This window comes from Schistosoma mansoni (assembly GCF_000237925.1).
Source record: "Schistosoma mansoni, WGS project CABG00000000 data, chromosome 1 unplaced supercontig 0094, strain Puerto Rico, whole genome shotgun sequence".
Classification (NCBI taxonomy): Eukaryota; Metazoa; Platyhelminthes; class Trematoda; order Strigeidida; family Schistosomatidae; genus Schistosoma; species Schistosoma mansoni.
The window spans coordinates 1,157,260-1,178,313 of record NW_017385991.1 but is presented as its reverse complement, the minus strand read 5'-3'; the positions used below and the strand labels follow the sequence as shown (position 1 = coordinate 1,178,313).

Sequence of the window (21,054 nt, the reverse complement as noted above, 5' to 3'; positions counted from 1 at the left end):
TATTTGGTTGTCCGTACTGATGTTCTTGTTCATTACACATTTATTTCAGGGAGAAGATGCCAAGTCATAATTGAATAGGTTGATTTTAAGCTTCCTCCCAAACCTTTCCATTGAGAAGGCTATGATCACGAAGTATTAAATACCGCTCTAGGTAAGACCAACCCATAATGGAAAATAAGGCCATATAACCTGGGTGTTAGTTCTTTTATGTGCAATTCATAGAGGGTTGACTCACGAAGTGCAGTGTAGAGGTCCGGGTGGGATGGTTTTTTCTGGTGGTCCGAGGTGCTTTATGTGTTGCAACACATTGCCAGGTGGTCTTTCTTTGCCCTGTAATTTGGCAGGAATAATCCTGAGTAGCATTATCGGTCTTCATGAAACCTATCAGTTATTTCTATTACCCACTTTGTGTCAAACCTCGTCATTTATCCCAAGCCATTCCTGTCAGTTTATTGGAATGTAGTTGAATAGTGTCAGAAAGAGCTGACTGCAGACAAAACGAAGAGCAGTTTAGACTTTGACTGCCTTTCCCCGATAGCTGTCATTTGGCTCAAGGTCTACTATCAAAAGTGGTACTCCATCGATGATTTGGAGTGGCAGTGACCACAAACGAGTTAGTCAATCTGAGCATTTTCTGTTTCTCGAAAAACACTGGATGGCATTTCTGGGGATCAGATGTCAAGCTATACATCTATATGGATCAGGCTTGTAATTGAATATTTTCGCGTGAATACAAACTGAGAGAGTGAGATTTACTTTGAGGTTGTTGGCGAATATTGTGAAAAATATAGAGTTCGGTGTGGCATTTTATCCACTCAAAGACGCCACAGGTATTGTAGTTTAACAATACTTTAACCAGCAACACATTCTATAATTGAATCTTTCCCATCCAGTGAAAGTTGGAAGATATATTTGATGGATTGTCAATATATCAAGAAGTGACCGATCTAAACTGGCTAGCGATCGCAGGAGAAGTTGAGCACGGCATTTCCACTTGTGATCTGGTGCGGATGCATGGCCGGGCGCCTTTAGCTAGGTCAGTCCATTAAAACTAATATGGTGAGTACCCAATGTCGAACACTTACAGAGTTACAGATTTTGGGGATTTATTAACCGCTACACACCCTCCGACACTCCACAGTTCGGTCCCATTTTCTTCGCAACTCTAGGATTTTAAGAATAATTTAGTGTCTCACCTTGAGTTCCCGTAGCGACGAAAACTTTCTGATTTGCATTATTTGGAGGACATGAAACAATACAGGTGCTTTAACTTTTGTCTTACTTTCACAGATAGGTATATTTTTTTCAGATCCATCTTTCCTTACCATTGTCTTACACTTGTTTTGTCCAGTGAGATACTCCATCTGTCCCGGGTACTCTTATTTAAATTAGATAATGAGACGAAGCCTCGTTTTATCCACTACGTTCACTTATATGGACTGAGCAGCACATGTTAAACAAATTCTGAGTGTTTCAGTGTTCATTACCTGAAATGTTCGCCAATTCCTTGAGCCAGAAGTAGTGTTCATGGCTCTTTCGGGTGGCTGAAAGATTGTCTGTCCGTTCTAAAGGCATGATTTTCTCTTGCCCCATAATAGTATTTTGTTCAGAACCATGTCGAGTTCGTTCTCAAAATGGTGCCTGTTCCTTATGGGGACGTGAATGAAGAAGCTATTCCTCGATTGACAAAGCACCTTTGATAGTGACCAAGTTGCTAATTAAGCTAGCCAGTGAGTTTGTAGAATTATTGTCTACGTTCGTCATTGGTATTGCTCTAATAATAGACCTAATCCTAAAATTGTAGATATGTCATGATATGACTACCTAATCTTTAAGGTCTTACGTGAAGAACACATTTAGGCTAAAAGTAGAATAATATATTTAAAGTAAATAAAGACAATTAATGCAGACCGACCACATCTGCGAGGCTGAGTAATAACATCCGAATGAATTATTCTCGCGTTCACTATTGTTGGCCTTCTCTTCGTGCTGAATAATGAATATCTATTTTCTCAGTTATCTCGTGTTCAGCTATGATTGTGGTATAGTTAGGACCAATATCACTAGTAGTTCTACTTTACCCTAAATGAGGTTCAGCAAACATGAAACAATCTTATATCTCATGTTTGTTCTCTACATCGAATGTTGCTATCTACAACACATTGGTCATGCCTGTAAACTGTTGTGAATTCTGTAATTATTATTTTCAGAATACATTATTATTACATTATTATTACTAACCATTGAATGACGCATTACGGGGACACGCCCGGACATTCCATCTATCAACAGAAGCGATACAGGCATTCGAGAACGCCAAGAAGGTACTAAACAAAGAAGACAATAGTTAGATGAAAAAATGAAATGCTAATAGCTACCATTACCGACGCGTCGAATGTGGTGGTGGGAGGCGTCTTGCAGCCGTTAGTGAATGACACGTGGGAACCGCCTTCATCCTTTTCGAAGAAACCGAACCATACGCAAACGAGATATAGTACTTTCGGAAGAGAATTACTAGCGATTTACTTGGCAATAAGACATTTTCAACATATGGCAGAAGGTGAACTTGAGCTGAGCAATATTCAAAATTGTATCAGCTCGGAGCTTAACAATGTAGCACAGTGGTGCTCGAAATGGCAACTGGAGCTTAGTACAGCTAAATGTGGTTGGTTATGCTTCGGTGATACATCACTCAACCTCAATCTTACCATAAATGGTGAAATGTTATCTAGGTTACACTCAGTAGTAGATCTAGGACTTAGGTACTCCGACGACTTGTCGTTTACTGAACAGATAATGAAACAAACGTCCAAGTCTCATCGCCTTATAGGTTACATAACTCGAAACCTTCATAACAGTGAATCTCGTATATTAATGTACAAAGTCTGTGTTCGACCACTCCTCGAATACTGCGCGTTTCTCCTTATTAGCACGCGCATAAAGGATAAATTAAGACTGGAATCAGTACAGAGACGATTTACACTTCGTACTCTTGGAACTGATAGTGTCTTGACATATAATTCGAGGTGTAGTAAACTAGGGCTTGACCCTTTATGGAAGAGGAGACTCAAACTTAACCTTATCTTCCTTTTCAAAATACTTAACAAACTCTCCTTCACATCCAGCCAGGCGATTCAATATGCTAAAGCCCCACATTACGACATTCGTAACTCCTTGTCTTTAGCCAAACAAACATATTCTAGATCTTCTCTCTATATGAATTACTTTGCCTGTAAGTTTTCTAGGCTCTGGAATAATTTACCTCAAACTATCCGTATGTTAAACTCTCTCCCATTGTTTGTTCGCTCAATTAATGCCTTTTGCTCCTCTGAAAATGCATTAAATGCTCTAGCGCCTGCAAGTGTATCTTACTCCACAAGTGAAATTATCGGAACTTCAAGTGTTTAACCTCTTACTTGCTATCATTGTTTTGTTGTTCCGTGCTCTTTGCTTTAATCTTACTTTCTCTAGTTGTAGATAATCATCAATAACTCGCTTTGGCACTAGAAATAACCTTATAGAACATCAGGCTATCCACTTAAGAAAAAATGACAAGTTCTCTGGTGTTGCATTGGCCTGCCATATATAAACTATTTATCAATTACTAAACCAGCAAACATAAAACTTTCTTATATTTCACGTTTGCTCTCTACATTAAATGTTGATTTTTATAACAATCTGATCATGCCTGTAAACTGGTGTGAATTCTGTAAATATTATTTTCAGAATATATATTATTATTAATATGCGATATATTAAAGGCTACGAAAACGAAGCGACAGATGCAATACCAAGAACAACGATGGACGCGCTTATTCTAAGTGGAATCGATTATCACGGTCTGGCGAATTTGCAAGAAACGGACTTTGAATTAAGCTAGCTTAGTGTGATGTTTAAATAAATCAATGACTTCTTGGTATTGATGACTGTTGTAATTTTGGATTCCAAATACAATACATTCGTTCGGGCTCATCTAATACTTCTTGATTAAATTGTGTTATTCCTGGGATTACTAGTTTATACTACAATTCGAATACTTCTGATTATCATACTTAGATACGATTATACGAAATTGTTAGTATTCGACGATGTTCAACTTGGTAGCGCGAAAGTTATATGTGATATATTGGTAGGCTGACCACGACCATTCGTCCCGAAACCATTGCGACAGGATGCATTTGAAAGTATGCACAACATATCGCATCCGGAATGAAAGCCACGGTGAAGCTGATCAGCGAACGCTTCTTATGGACGAACATGAATCTCAATGTGCGTAATTCGACACAGGCATGCATGAAGTATCAAAAGTTAAAGTTCATCGTCAAACTAGCTCCACAGTGGGCTCTTTCTCTCACTAAGACACTAGATTCGAACATACACACATCATTATCGTAGGGCCACTGCCGGTTTCGAATTGGTACTCCTAAATTTTTACATGTATCTATAGATTCACACGATTTTTTGCTACGGCGTACTAGCAATTATCACAACCCATAGAGGAGCTCAATTAGAAAGTTGACTGTTTAAGCAGCTGACAGAACCCCTCGGAATTAAACGTATTCACCCGACATGCAACCATCTAATGCCAAGTGCAATGATTAAGCGCCTGCATAGGCAGTCAAAAACGTTTTTTACATTTCTTATTGTCAACAAAAATTGAGCTAATAAGCTCCCTCTAGTCATTCTGGCTTCAAGAACAACAATTAGGCAGGATATGGTATGTTGTCCAGCAGAGTCGGTATATGGAACGACTCTACGTTTGCCGAGAGAATTTTTCGCTCCAGGTAAAAGTGTTCCAACCTGTGTAGCCAACTACATGCAGCGTCTGAAGAAGCACATACACGATCTAAGAATATCACTTTCCAAACTACAACGACGACGAGCGTTTATACCGCAGGAGCTATTTTTGTAGGGTCATGATCTGACTGCAATCAGATCGTATGAATGATTGTTGTCAAAATATACATCCTAGCTATCCTCGTATGTAATACATGACTTAATCCGCGTTGGTGAATAATGGAATTAAATAAGACAAATACGAAAATAGATCTCGAATACATATGTTTTGTACACTTATTGATCTGGACAGGAAGCCAGAGGGATGAAGCGAATAGAAGAGAGAGAAGCAAAATTGACGCGGATTGGAGATGGCGGGTAAGCCAACTCGCTTTGATCAAACGTTAATCAATATTTATAGTCAGATAAAAGTAAAATACAGACATGTGATGGATAAGATAAAAAGTGTACACACACGCCCATATAAAAAACAGTCAGGGTTGATAAGTGAGTAATTAACAAGGCTAAAACGTGACTCATGATAGGTAGGTAAATCGGCTTGTCCTGAATCTAGAATAAGGGATATGAGCTTAACATATCAATCGGCACTACACTATATAATAGCACTCACGTGTTCATTGGAAGAAATAATGTACAACCACCTCTGCAGCCGAATTACCACAGTCCGTCTACAGTGACTATGAGGACAGATAAGACAGTTACCGTAGAAAAAGTTGGAAAGACAGATGTAATTAGCATCTTTCGTATGAAACCATCGATAAAGATCTCCAATCGGCAAGTACAGACCCCTCAAAACCGGTCACACCAACGAAACACGAGTCTCAAGAGTCAGCGATGCTAATGAAGCAAAAAGGGGAGACTCCGGTAATCATGAGATTTTTCAGCAGAGTAAGACAGCCGCAACGCTGTCACTACAATTATAAATTGATAGTTCCCCACCATTTTGAATTTTAATTATAATTCCTTTCCTCCATTGTGTACATGCAGAGTATTAGGCCTATGTTATACACTGTAAAACTTGATATATCTTGTACATCAATATGCTTGTAGGTATAATTTTTTCGAAATGATACATTTCTTTTAATTTTTACCAGTGTTTTGTATAACCCCATAGATGGGCACGAACCACATACACAGTAAATGTTAACAGATATATTAGCTTCATTCTAATTTTGTAATAGCCGATTTCTTCAGACGAATGTGAATTATTCGATTCAGCTTACCATTCTTTCTGCAAACATAAACATTTTTCACACATCTTTGTTTGCAGGAAGGAGTCTTAATCCGGATCGTATTCAGTATCATACATGCAGCAATGTTATTAACGATAATCCCCGTTCTCATGAAAACATGGTGAACAAATCATTAAAGAGTTGCAAAGGAGAAGATAAAGGTGATCACAGGTTTGGTGAATGTTTATCGTGTACTGAGCGTCATACACGTGATTCATGTATTTCGTCATGCTAAACGCTTACTTTGTGACGAATTACAACACACTGAGTACGTCTGTTGACCCACTCTTCATTTCGCGCTAGTAATAATAAACTATGAAGTTTGGATAATATCGATTTTCGTAATTCTAATAATCCCACTATCACTGTTCACAGGTTTAAGTACATCTCCTTACAACCAAAAAACGATCAAATTTGTCTAACAACGCTTTTTGTAGTTAGATCTTTGAAAATAGTAATATGAAATCCATCCGTTCACTTGAGGAAAAGAAAATATGAATCCTAATGCCATAATTGGACCTACAGAGCAGAATTATTGTTCAAACATATCATATTCTTAAATATTGTAGTTTAGTAGTTGGAAATGATAAAAAACATTAAAAAATAGTGAATTCATGGTCAAGCGGCTAAAATATTAAATAAGGAGAAAAAAGGTATAGAAAAGATTCACAACAAAACTCATTATCAAATAAATGGCAAAATGTAAACTAAACTCTTTAGGGTATGTTAACTGCAGAATGAAAATACGGAGATTTGTGCAAAACTCCAAGACTATCTTGTCCTAATGCTCAAGCAGAGTATGTCAAACCTTAGAGACAACGAATAATCCTTAGACTGCTGCGGAATTCTGTTCTTGGTCACTGACTACCATGGTACTAGATCCTGTGACGTTGCTCCACAGTATCACGGATTACAATTCTCAACTAATTTTCTCTTGCGCATTCGGTATCTTATTGTCAGCCCTAATGACCAACGTAATCTTCCGTTTCGCTCTACCTCAAATCGTCTCTCGGGATTTCAAACTCTGACTATTATTTTTCCATCACTTCTAACTAACACTGGCCTGGTTGTATTCAGTAATGTTGTTTCATTCGTAGTAGTTATCACGACTCACCCTCTAGTTTGTTTTATTCTTATAACAGATGAACTCTAACCAACGAAATGTCAACATTCGGTTTGAATGCAGAACTAAAGAACCAAAGTTTATTCGGTCACAACATACTGCGTTATTCTGTATAGCATACAAAGCGTTTTTGAGCTACTCGTATTAAATTTTAAAAAAAAACTCTGCGTTCATTATAAACGATTCCAATTTAATAAATAGAATGATTTATATCAAAATTACAAAATATCTCAAACGGCTCAGACTGCGCTATGCAGTCAAGGGTTTCTCTAACACAAACTAACGCGTTATACAACAAAAATAATAGTTAATAAACAAGAGTTTAATACCTGAGAATCGATAAAAATATTCCCGAAAATGTGGGATCACATGTCTATCTCCAAGGATTCTGGCAACCTTTCCAAACGGACAGTGAAAAGTTAGCGTTGACCCTGAGTTTAGTCAAACAAGACCTTATTATCAATGGCCTGTCAACACGCAACAGTAAATTAAGTGATATAAGGTATATCTTTAACCAGGATCACAAAACAAAAGCTACGGCAGGGAAGACTGAAGAACATAAGGTGTAGTTAACAAGAAACCTAATAAAGGTTAAAGTACAAGACACAGTGAAGGAACAAGTAATTGACAATACAGTCAAGTGAAATGCTGTGGAGGGAATTTTAGCATGTTTCTTTCAGTTATATGAATAGCGCCACAGAAAACGTGGGAGTAAAGTGGCTTGTAGCTCCATAAAATATTTCTCTTAAACGAATTGGGTTTCTCTAGGCTTCACATAGTTTGTTGAAGCAAGTCATCCTACTTTTTGTAAATGCGAGTTTGACGATAATGAAACATTATTAAGTAATGAACCGGTACGAAGGTTGTGTAAGGACAGTGAAGCCTAGTGGTTGGAGTGTGCTTACGAGTTTGAAGCAGCAAATGCATTCGGTAACCACCGGAATCCTTTCTGACTTTGAAAGATGATGACGACCTGGTTAATGAACTGACTGAGTTGTTTAGAAATGATTGGCGATTAAAGAATGTTTCAACATCTTGGGATGAGTCGATAGTCGTCCTTGTCTTTAAAAAGAGTTCACACCAATAATGCAGCAACTAACGAGTGGATAAGTATACTTACGGTTGGGTTCAAATTATTGGCTTCCGTCACACTTCATAGATTGTTCAAAACCCGAGAAAGATTGGCTCGGGGGGAGCAAGCTGGTTTTTGTTTTGTTCAAGGGTGTATTGATCATACTTTTACACCCTATCAAACTCTAGAACACGACCATACTTATTGCAGGCCAGCAATTGTTGTATTTCTCCACATCAGGGTCACTTTTGACTGGTCGGACAGGAATGTTCTTTGAAATATCTGTGAAAGAATGATGTGTCTCAGAAGTTTATGTACATCAGGAAAGCTCTATATACAAACACTTGAGACATATTTATGACATACAACCAGCTCTTCTATTGTTCCATTCAAGCAGTACGGCTAGATAAGCTGCACAGTTCCACCATTCCTCTCCAACTTTGCCATCGACTGCATCCAGGAAATAGCTCTGATTAATATAGGTGATGGTTGTATAGATCTGTTGCCCGGAAAAACAATTTTTGGCCCTGAGAATGTTGATGATATTGTTTTACTGTGTAATGATACTTGATATGGTAAGCCAATCAAAAGTAGCCCAGTGAGGTAGATCGATGGTAGTCAGAAGTGACCTGAAGGACAAGTACATCTCATCGGCTGAAAAATGGATTATTCTTCTCAGGGTGTACAGTTGTATATGCGTTAATTAGTGTTTGCGCATTAGTTTGATGCCCCGATATGCTTTCTCGCTCAGATAGTCGGTTGGGTGTTAACGAACAGCACGTCGTGTATCAGTCTCAGATTTTGGACTACTCTAGGCACAGCAATATTATGATAATCAGGAGTATTTGAATTATTATGCAAACTAGGAATCCTAGAAAGAACACATTTCATTCAAAAAGTACTCGATAATCACGAAGGAATGTAGCCTTTTTGGAATTCCAAGCCAAGCAATCGTCAAGTACGAAGGAATCCTTAGTTCATACAAACACCACAAATACCTAAGTCGTGCAATCCACACTTAATCAGTTAGCAATCAGTGTCCTTATATGTGGCATGTACTTTGCTCTTGTAAGGCCCAAAGTACTTTTACAAGACTGACAAGACCCTGAACGTCCACTCACTCTTGATAGTGGACAGATAGGAGTAATTGAGAAGTTTGTGTATCTGAGTAGCTGCGTTAGTGGTGGCGACGTGAATAGTGAGGTCCATTGGCATAGAATGAAATCCAGATCCGCTCACGACAATATGTACCAACTTTGGCGCCTTCATGATGCTAATCTAAATTTGCGATTCGTCTATAAAAGCAGTCTTTCCCTATAGTTGTGAGTCCTGATATCTCCAGGTTGATGATATTAGACTACTCTCTGAGTTTCGTCATCGACATCTTCAAAGTATTGCTGATATCCAGTGGCAACATCATGCCAGTAATTCAGAAGTTCGGTGGCGTGTATTCAGGCTCAACGATTACAATTCAACTGGTGTCACAGTCTTTGGTTGAGACAGAATCATTTCAAGTTGTATTTGTCTCAACTACACTGCTTCTCTTATCATTATTGTTATCACTATTATTATTATTATTATTATTATTATCTTGTCATCTCACTGTCATGCACTAATTTCGATTCATCCTTGTTCTTTTATAATAATACTCACCTTACTTTATCGCTTCACAACTTATTTTTATTGTGTGGTGCATATATATTTCAATGTCTCCTTTTATTAATGTTTATGTGTCCAGATAAATAAATGAGTAAATAAATGTACAATAAACTACAAAATGCCCAACATTTATGCAAGTTGTGGTGGTTGCGGCATTTATACTCACTGGTGATTATTTTGTACTTGATCGCGTGCTTATTGCGAATTCCGAATATGATACTTTCAGTTGTGCTTATCTACTTATATTTGTCTTAAGTTGGACTATTCTAAAGATTCTTAGTTAGCACATCAATTTAACCACTTCTAATGATCATATGAAGTTCACAGCTGTCAAGCTCCATACACGAGCCTGGTATACATAAGATGTCTACAAGGAAGATTAATAGTTCAGTAAAATTTGCATGTTGTTTGTTATGAAAAGCTTTAATGCTTGATTTTAATTTCTTTTAAAGCCTAAAATACCGATTGATAATATGGGGCATGATGAAGAAAAAATTCAAAAAGTAATTGTTCTTAGTTCAGTTAGTACTCCAGTGAATCCTGGGCCTTCCTTTATAATAAGCAAGAGAGTGCGTCATTTCTATTCCTCGGGATACTGGACTCCTACAAAAAAACGTTTTCACGGAGTTTTTGTGCGTGCACAGTTGTTCCTCACCACTAAGTGACACCTTTAAACGTCGTTTGGCACTAAAACGTATTATTCTTTTAGTGATATGAATCTAATTAGGAATGATACAATATATCATGTGTATATTAAAAACTAGGGTTTGGAATGAAGAATAACTTTCTAGGTCGTTTAGATATGCGCTATCACCCAGTGGAAACCAAAACAAGGTAATTGGTTAAATGACAGTTCTAGATTTCATTATAAATATAAATGTACATTATTACCTAAACAAATATTACCACTCAGTTATTCAACCAATAATTTTTCAATCAGTAGTCAAATCTAAATTACATAAAATAGGTAAGTTGATAAAAGATGTAAGATAATTAACAAGTACAACAAATTAATGTTATTCTATCCTTTCTGGATAGATCATGTACATATTCGTTCGAAAGATAATATTTGGTCGCGTTATAAAACTGAGTGTTTCCAATTCTGGGAGAGTGCTTCAATTTACAATGAAAAATGCACTATTTCAGCCAATGCAATACGATCAAAGGGGGAGAAAATCAACATGGCTGCCACCAAGACTAAGTGCCAACTAAAACAACATAAATGTAGTTCAGGAGAGAAGCATGGAAACTCAGTGAAGGTGTAAGGAAAACAAAAACTATAGTAAAACAAAAATATTACCATTGCAAATAGAGTCAAGAAGATCAACAGAGTGTACATCTAAAGGAATCGAGAGGGATAAATTACACGTATATACGTGGATGGAGTTTCATACACAAAACCCTCAAAATGGATCTTACATCATTGTCATAATCCTCATAAAGTCGTAATGTACTGAACAGTTTGCAGTTTTACTGCCTCTACCATATATTCTAGATTAAGTACCTTTTTAGTTACTCTTCGCGAGAGGCATTCCAAAAACGAAATCACTTTTCGAATACAGAGTCATAATGAAAGAGCCATAGTATGAAATCTGTAGTTATTTCCGAAAATGGTTCGGAGTAGTTAGGGGATCCTGATATTTATGCAGAAATTACGTTATAGTAGTGAAATCAAACCAAAAGATTACTTATAAGTGGTAGTTGCGGAGAGAATCTTATCCTGTTTCAGAGGATAATATGCAGATCGATTATGACAGTGGAAAGCGGAACTCTGGAACCACTTGAAAAGTAAGAGGTAGACGTATCATGACTGCTTGCAATTAGCCCCCTGTGTTTAGAACGGTAGATTTTCCAATGGTTCGTTAAATTATCCTATCCAAGTTTTCAGGTGTAATAGTGTGGTGTGGTTTATTTATATCCATAAGTAGTATATGGTGTTGGTCAGACATAGAATGTATTTTGGCAGAAGACCGATGAGGAAAGAACTGAAACGAAGTGCAATCGGTAGGAAAATGCACGAACAATGGAATTAGAGAAGAAACAGTGAAGATCGAGACTATTGGTTTTTAATTTGCAAATTGACTGCCCATTGTATGGTTTTCAGAATTTACTGACATAGTCTGTAATTTTTGCTTAAGTACATTCGATTGTCCCCAACCGGTGTTTTGTTCACTACAGTAGTAGCGTTTTGATAACATCAGAATAAAAACTTTAAAAATAACATCATGCGTCTTAATATGGCTTCCTTGTATGTGTTCACCTGTAACCATGACTAGTGTTTTACATGAGTCCATAATTTCATGATATCGAAGTCAGTAGTTACCAAACAATATCTTAGTCTGTTCCTTCGAGCACTGCTACTTGTCTATATTAGGAACGTCGTTGTAATCAAGCTTAGAGCAGTTTTCATTACAATAGACGGATATGATTCTAAACTCAAGTAGAACCACATATATGAATGATGACTGAGATCTATACGGCTGTTTTGAAGTTTAAAATCCCTTCAAAGGCTTACCTACGATCACACATATGGTTAAATCTGTTCTTCTTTGGTAGCACGACAACCATACAAAAATCAAGTTATTTAACTGTAACTCAGTGGTTTGAACTTCCCAGTCTCAGCCAGTTGTAAGAACAATATTTGTTTTGTTGTCTAGTATGACCACTGAGTTTTCATCTCTTTGAATTGTAAAACTGAGTGACATTCTTTTATTTTATTCACTTCAAAAAACAATATGACCTTACGAATAAAAGCGTTGGATGCTTTCGCTTTATTTTTATATTTCACATAATGAACAGTAACAGGTCCCAATTTTATGTTTCAGACATGACTTCAAGAGAACTTCAAGAGATCTTTCGTACACCTTAAAATATATAATACGTTTTCCCAGATAATAAACACATTCTACCGGTTAGTAGTTTTGAAGTGGATTTCTTGCAAAGGTACAAATTGTAGAAACAGAGATGTTCGAATTAAGAAAGTAAATGACCTGTGACGTTGGACAAGGTCTATACTAAACAAAAACTGACTGTAGGTGGTATCATGAAATGCTGTAGTGTAAATCACTAACTTGAAGGTAAGATGTTCATGAAGGCTCCTATATTTTCCAATTCTGTATCTCAGAAGTGATTAACATTTTATTTAGGCACGTTGTGAATTACAATTAGGTGGCAAACATTATCAGTAACGTGTTTACCTCCCTAGCACATAGATGTTTTCGAATGAACTAATCAACCTAAGTAAATCACACGAAGCTAGTTTAAGTTCGCCTGTAAGTCAAAGTTTTAGTGATTTAAAGGATGGTGAATGAAAAAACCTTAAATAAATATGAGAAAAGAGTGAATTTATGTTTCTAGTAGAACAAATAAACACACTGAGTAGATATAAATAATGAATAATTGCATTTCCATCAGTTTGATCTGTTACATTGATAATAACCTTATGAGAAATAATCATGGTAAATTACATTGAACATAATATCCTCTTTCGAAAAAAGAACGCAATCAAATTTTATTAGGGGTACATAAATATGATATTTTAAAGAGCTTAGAAAAGAAGATCACACACGTCAATCTCATATGATCCCATATAATTGAACAATGATTTATTTAGATTGAACTTGTTCAAAACTAATAGCAATAAGCTAGAGAGGGAGGAACAAATAAAATCTAAAGAAAACATGTTAAGTGATTCGTCTTATTAATGAATCAATTAGCATTCTTATCAACACCTAAAAGCTTTAGGTAGAAAGTGATATTTAACGAATAAACTAACAGGTAGTACCATTAGTGATATATAATTATTTATATAAGTAATACCAAATATTTCCAAGCAGGCCTCTTAGTCTAATCTGATTTTCATCATATAAATGAGATGTAGACAAGTTTCCAAAATGGGAAAATAAAGAAGTTTAATGTCACAGAAAAACAAGGAGAACATGACACAAAAGAATAAATTAAATCATTTTAGTGGATATAAAGGAGAGCCTATAAATGTGTTTTCAATGTTGTATATACTCAATAGTGGAACAAATAAAATGCCTTCAAAGTACGGTAGGATATTGGAGACAATGAAATGCATCAATGTATTTGAATGAGAAATGTGAATAGATGAGGACAGAGCCGAAATCACAAAAAGAAAATCCCTTCGATAATTTTGGTTTCAGAATTTTGACAGTGTAAACACTTCCTGATGATTAACGACAAACTTGTTTACTAATTTATATGTATACTAGTGACTGACAGTTGTTTTTAATATTTTCAGTTGTTTTTGTCGGGTTTTTTTGTTTTCAAGGTTTATGCTTTATTATCGTGATATAACTGAGTTGTCATAATATCACCTGTTGAGACAGTTTGAACTGCTATAGATACACCACTCATTTCAGATAGCGAACTCGATGTTCCACTATCTTCTTTCGATAAATGATTAAGGGTATTTTTCATTGGTTTCCTTGTAGACTCGGTTGATGATGTCACAAGGCTGTGATGTCGGTTGTGCCTATTATTATTGTCATTATAAATATAATTATCGTCATTATTATTAATCACAGTAGTGGTATGATTACCATTACTTTTTATATAACATGGTTCTGATTGTGTTTGATTACATAATTCTGTTGAGTGACTTGAATCGTATAATTCAAGGCATGATGATTTAGAGTTTGATAATAGATGGATGCCAGTTTTATTATGATTGTGCTTTGACTGAAAATTAAGCACACGTTGCATTTCTTCTTCTAGTTCACCTGGTATAAATTTTATATCAATTGGTAAATGTAAACCTTCTTCATGTGCTATCGGTGAAACAAATGGTTCCTCCCCATCGTCCTCAATCTCTTCATCACCAGCTAAAGCATATTCTAAGTCGGAATCGTTATCCACTAGATGATTTTGATTTGATTTAACCAACTCTCTTTCTTTATTATTTGTACACGTTTCAACGATGAAATCTTCAATTTCTTCTTCAACTTCAGTATCATCATCAGCAGCAGTAGAAATTGTAGTTTCGGTAGTACCAACATTTCCTTCATGATCCATAGTACTGATAGCAACTTCACGTGATCTTGATTTGTTATGTCCATTTCGTTGACCTATATCAGATTCATAAAAGTTTTGTATATTATGTAACAGTGTTTTGTTATGACTATTGTTTAATGAATTTAATTTTTTCATATGAGATAATGCTCCAAATTTTTCAACATTTTCACGATCACATTCTTTCCAAACATGAGTTGCACGCCATTTTGCACGTGATTCTTTCGGTGCAAGTACAGCATTGAAATATAAAATTTCATCAACCTAAATGTAAAAATATGAAGTAGTTTTATGATTATAAAGAAGAATTATCTCTAAATGATTATAGATATGCATAACATGTGTACCTACCTAGGCTATCCATAACACGTAAAAATAGCACACTCAGAAGAATGACCTCCATTGACTTTTTTTTTTCATTTCATATACTTTTGATAAACAGGTGAAAATCACAGATTGAGGTAAATATGAAAAGTATTAAAGACAGGAGAGTATTTTCAGTAATCCGTTTCTACTAATCCCTAGTAACACGATCGAATCTAGAATCTTCAGGTTTCAATACAAATGCAGCATTATTCAATTGATAAACCCACTAGTCTATTTTGTCTAATTTCAATTATTTAGATGATTTATGTATTTATCGTTAAAATCCTTTATTATAGTAAATAATCTACTTCATTCTAGGCTATTTTAGCCTTCAGAAAATATACAGGTCAATAAGGAACATAGAATTACTAATTATTCTGAAGTTTGTGGAAATCTTGTTTGTTTTAACTAGATATCTCATATTTACTGAAGGCAGCTAAGGAAACAATAGTAAATAAATTATATCAAAATAAATATTCGACGAGATGGTAAAACGTTATGATCTATGAAATAGATTTAACTCCCTGGAGACCTCCTAAGGTTACTGTTGGTCCAAAGCCTAGATAAAGGAAGTTTGGGCATAGGGTCACAAACCTCATCCCATAGAAAACAACCTTGCAAAAAACCGTAACCGGAATAAATAAATTTAACCATTTATACTCTGCCCTGTGGATTGAAGGTTCTTCATTCGGAATGGTTATAATGCCTCGTGGCAAAAGCCGAGATTCTTCAGAAGTCGCCAGGTCAATGCTCATTCTGACAACTAGTGCAACGATTAACATAGGTGCATGGGATGTTTGCACCATGTGGCAAACTGTGAGAACCAACCAAATAGATGTGGAAATGAGACAGTACAACTTGGCGGTCCTTGGAATCAATGAAACCCATTGAACACAAGCTGGACATGAAAGATTAGCTTCAGCAGAGATGGTGTTGTATTTTGGACAGGAGTTAGTAAGTGCCCTGCGTACTCGAGGACTTGCAATGATGCTGTCTAGAGAAGCACAAAAGTCATTCATAGAGTGGGAATTCAATGCATCCAGGATTAACAAAGCATTCTTCAAAACAAAGAAGGAGTGAATTGCAATAAATGTCACCCAGTAGTTTACACCCACTAATTATAGTAGTGGAGACGACAAAGGTCAGTTTCATAAGAGAATACAATTGATCGTACAGAAATGCCTAGGAAATGACCTGATCATTCTGATAAGAGACCTAAACTCCAGGGTTGAGATGGACTACCCGGATATCACTATACATCAACTCCCTTGACTATGCAAAGGCGTTTGATAGTGTAGTTAGGAGAACCTTGTTGTATCTTCTTCGATATTATGGTTTACATGATAAGATTGTAATCATCATGGGGAATTCTTATGGCTGACTACAACCCGAATTTGTGCATAGAAGACAGCTGACAGATGCATTCCAAGTGAGGACCGGATTCATACAAAACTGCTTACTCTCCCCCTTTTTCTTTCATCTGGTGGTTGAATGAATTTTGAAGACCTCCAAATCTGAGGGGATACACAGAATACAATGGACAACTTAGATGCAAATAAACTATTTGGACTTCTTAGATGATCTAGCTATTCTATCTAATGCACAACAACAAATACAGATGAAGATGGTCAGTGTAGCAGTAACCTATTCAGAAGTAGACCTCAACGCAAAGGGAAAAGCAAGATCATGAAATACAACACGACAAGCATCAACTCAATCAAACTTGATGGAGAAGCTCTGGAAGAGGTTGAAAGTTTTATGTACCTGGGCAGTATCATTGATAAACAAGGAGGATCTGATGCCGATGTGAAGGCACAGAATGGCAAAGCAAGGGCAGCATTCTTTCAACTGGAGAATGTCTGTAACTGAAAACAGCTGTTACGAAAACTGTCCGAATTTTTAACACTAAGATTGAAATTATTCTATTGCCCTAACCCGCTCAAGGCGAAAGAAAAACGGGCAGTTCATAATTCGCCTGGTCTGTAGCCTGTGCTCCATAAGGGGTAACTGTTATATCCTAGTGAAGATCAAATTACGGGTAACTTCTGTGAACTATTAGTAGACTAATATTATATATATATATATATATATATATTATTGTATAACTATTTAGTAACTAGATTGTGTATATCTATATTTCTCCTATTATAAGCTTCATTTTAATCTATATATTATTATTATACGATTTACTGTTCGTAAGTTATGTTCAGTTTATTGATTACAGTCTCCCACGTTCACAGCCACTTTTGGCTTGATCTTGTATAAACGTTTTTTCTTATTTTGTGGTGTGATGTGGTCTGCTTGCCTGGTATATAAACTAAGTATGTTCGAAATAAATGGTTTGCATAGTGAATGTTGTTGTTGGCGTTCTGGACTCAAGTGGAAAGGCTTGGAGGAAAAAGGTCCAATAAGGATGACAGGCTGCTCATACTGGTTAGACGTCATTGGTTTATCACAATACTAAGATTGTATAGGTCGAATTTCGATTGGCGAATAAATCACACGATAATTATCCGGGCTTAAAGTCACAACAAATTGGCGACCAGGGTTTTGCAAAAAAAATACACAGCAAATTTGGTCACACTTTTGAAGCATGGTTCGGCAAAATATAAGATATTTTCCGAGTGGGATTTGCTGCTATGGATGATTCAAAGAAAGTCCGGCTGTTGTTACAGAAGCTTGGTCCTAATGAGTATAAAAACCATGTCCTGCCTAAACATCCACGAGAAGTTAACTTCTATAAAACTGTTAAAACTTTAAATGAAATGTCCTGTGAACAGATGTCCTTATTTCGTTTCCGGTATAACTGTCTACAGCTGACTAAAAATGCTGATGAAAACTACACTACGTACGTCGGAAGAGTAAATTTACAAGCATAACGATTTAAATTAAATATATTAACCGGTGATCAGTTTAGATGCTTATTATTTATTTCTGGTCTGAACTCTCTCATCGATGCTGAATCTCGTTTGAAGTTGTTATCCTGTATGGAACATGACGATAAAATGATGCTATAAACTGTTGCTGCTGAATTTCAACTATTAATAAACTTAAAACAGGTTTAAGTTGTCCTCGGAACCAAAAATGTGGTACCACCTAATCATTCTATTCGTGTTGTTAATACAGGTAGAAAACAAAGTAGTACCGAAAGTTATAGATATCACTCGAAAATCCCTAAACCTTCAACTAAATGTTAGTATTGTGGTGCGTTACTCTCCTCAAAAATTTGCCGGTTTAAAAATCATTGATACAATAAAGTCGTTCATAAAGAAACAGTCTGTCAAACTAGAGGAAGTTTGAGATCAAAGCCAACGAAGTGTCCTCACCAGTATCAAAACAAGTATGTAAACAGTATATATGCTACACTGTCTCTAAGCATATCAGATATAAGAGTGTATGTGGAATTAATGGTTAATGGTGTTCATATTCGATGTCAATTGGATACAAGATCAAATATACAAAACCTAGTTACTGAACAGTTACACACTAAGATTATATATATATATATATATATATATCTTCGACGATAGAACTGACCATTATCGAAAAATGAAACCTTTCTAGTTAGAGGTCCATGTGATAATTACAATCTGATGATTTATAATAAACAGTACCTTAAAAAACATTACAGAGGCTACCAAATATATTCCTTATTTGCCTTAGTGATGACAATGAACTTCCTAGTTATCTCACACTTTCATTTGCTGATTATATATGTATTTTTGAATCATTACTTTAACTACACTTTTATTGTGTTAATATCAACTACGGCAACTTGCACCAGATCTTACACTTTTTTTAGCCGGTATCGTTGGCTTTATTCTCAGATTTGAGGATATATTTCCCTGAATATCCGAGTACACGCTTATGCACCAAACGAAAATGAAACCTGCTTTTCGTCCACAAAACATTTATTGAATTTCGCTATTCGCTAAACATTTTATTGTTATCTTTTATATAGAGCGCTTATGGATCACTTATGGTTGGTTTACATTCCTAACTTTCAATATGAACTGATTTCGGCTTAATGACTGAACACTATGATGTTGGCCACAAAGACACAAGGTTTCGAAGATTGTGGGTTCACATCAATAAAGAATTCCAAATTACAGCAAAACAGTTGTTTGACAACTGATATCCTTGCTTCGAGCAAATTAGATTAATCTTGCAATGTTTTCCAACATGTTGATAGTTGCTCTCATAATTTTCTTGGACACAGTGCGCAATGAACACATGTATATATGAAGTGTATATGATGACTAACCTAGTTAAATATAAAGTATGACTTCCCACTGTAATATCTGTAATTGTGTTAAACAGAACAAAGTCATTAGCACTAAATCCTGAGCATTCTGCACGTTAAGTATACTTTATGGTTGACCAATTGATCATACCCATTTATAAGATGAATTCCGACCATGAAATGAACTAAACTTTCGTTAATTTAGAAAAATGAATGTGAAATCTGTCAGTATTAATCTATTGTATCATAATTTAACTAGTACTGAAAACAGGTGAATCCTTAAGTCATTAAGTCTGATATGGTTGTTAATACCAACTGGGTTTATACATCTTACAGTTGATTAGTTATCTGTTAGTTTCGTAGTACTACATCATTTATTAAACCATTAAAATATAACGGCAGTAATTACAAGTCGATAGTTTGGGCTTGACTGAATGAGTGAAGGATACACCTTGTGAATCATCAAAATGTGTCTGAGTTAATTACAACTGATCGACATTGAAGGTAGAAACTTAGAGCCTAATAAAACAAAATGTAATCCACAAATTAGTCACACTTCATTTCTCCTGGATTGTTGGTTCCACAATCAGAGAAATGACATTTAGTGTATATTTGTCTGACTGTTTACATATAATACAATGAAAATATCAACTTGGTTACTCATACACACTATACTATACAAACAAACCAGTCATTATTAAGGTATTAAATTTTGTTTTTGATTAAATTACAAACCACCCTGTTCAGTAACACTATTGAAATCATACCAGAAAAGTTTAAAAAGCTGGTCGATATGTTTCTTGCTCATTATCTTACATAAGTGAAATTGCTAGGCGTATTACTAGATTGTATGAAGTTGGTGCAGTTAAAGAGATAAAAACCATTTCCTTTCGCTTGTGACTTTTCTTCATTGGTTTTTACTCATATATATAGTCTATTATTTTACCAAAAGCATATACTTTCTACTTTTATCTTTCGGAATCTGTTAGTAAACTGACTTATGACACTCTTTCTTCATTATAAGTTAGGGAGTTATGAGTCATTTAACAAGTAAATTCGTAAAAGATATCTTCAAAAATGCACAAATCTTTCATGACTGATTGAAAGTTTGTTATGTCATCTTGGAGTAGAAATGACATTTTGTACATGAGAAGACACCCGAAACACGTATACAATTTGACATGGATTGTATTCGACAGGGAAATCACCGATATTTGATTTCCTTTTCTCCTCTTACTGATAGACTGAATAACGGATACTTATAATCAGAGATCGGATAAAAAGTTATCTATAGTCAGGTCATTGGGTTTTTCTACCAATCATGATAAACAAACTAATCATGTTGTAGTCAAAAGTTTATAAACCATGTACCCACTAAAGTTCCCTTAAACTTTTAGAGAAGGATTCATGAGTTAACCTATTTTGTGTACTCACTACTCGAATAGAGGTGTGTAATATTCAAGATCACTTAAAGTCATTCCCTCTTACTATCATGATATATAAATAGTGATTTTTAAAGGCGTATAAA

At 35.6% G+C, this 21,054-nt stretch overlaps 1 protein-coding gene across 1 annotated transcript in view; it reads right to left on the bottom strand.

Annotated features, from left to right (window-relative positions):
* Positions 1-14,179: 14,179 nt before the first annotated feature.
* Positions 14,180-21,054, bottom strand: part of Smp_140990 (hypothetical protein) — a gene marked incomplete at both ends in the record, with an annotated part of 11,308 nt that continues 4,433 nt past the window's right edge. Inside the window, 2 exons of the mRNA XM_018791739.1 lie at positions 14,180-14,295; positions 14,455-15,181. Coding sequence (XP_018645154.1) covers positions 14,180-14,295; positions 14,455-15,181 — 843 coding nt within the window. The remainder of the gene's footprint in view (positions 14,296-14,454; positions 15,182-21,054) is intronic.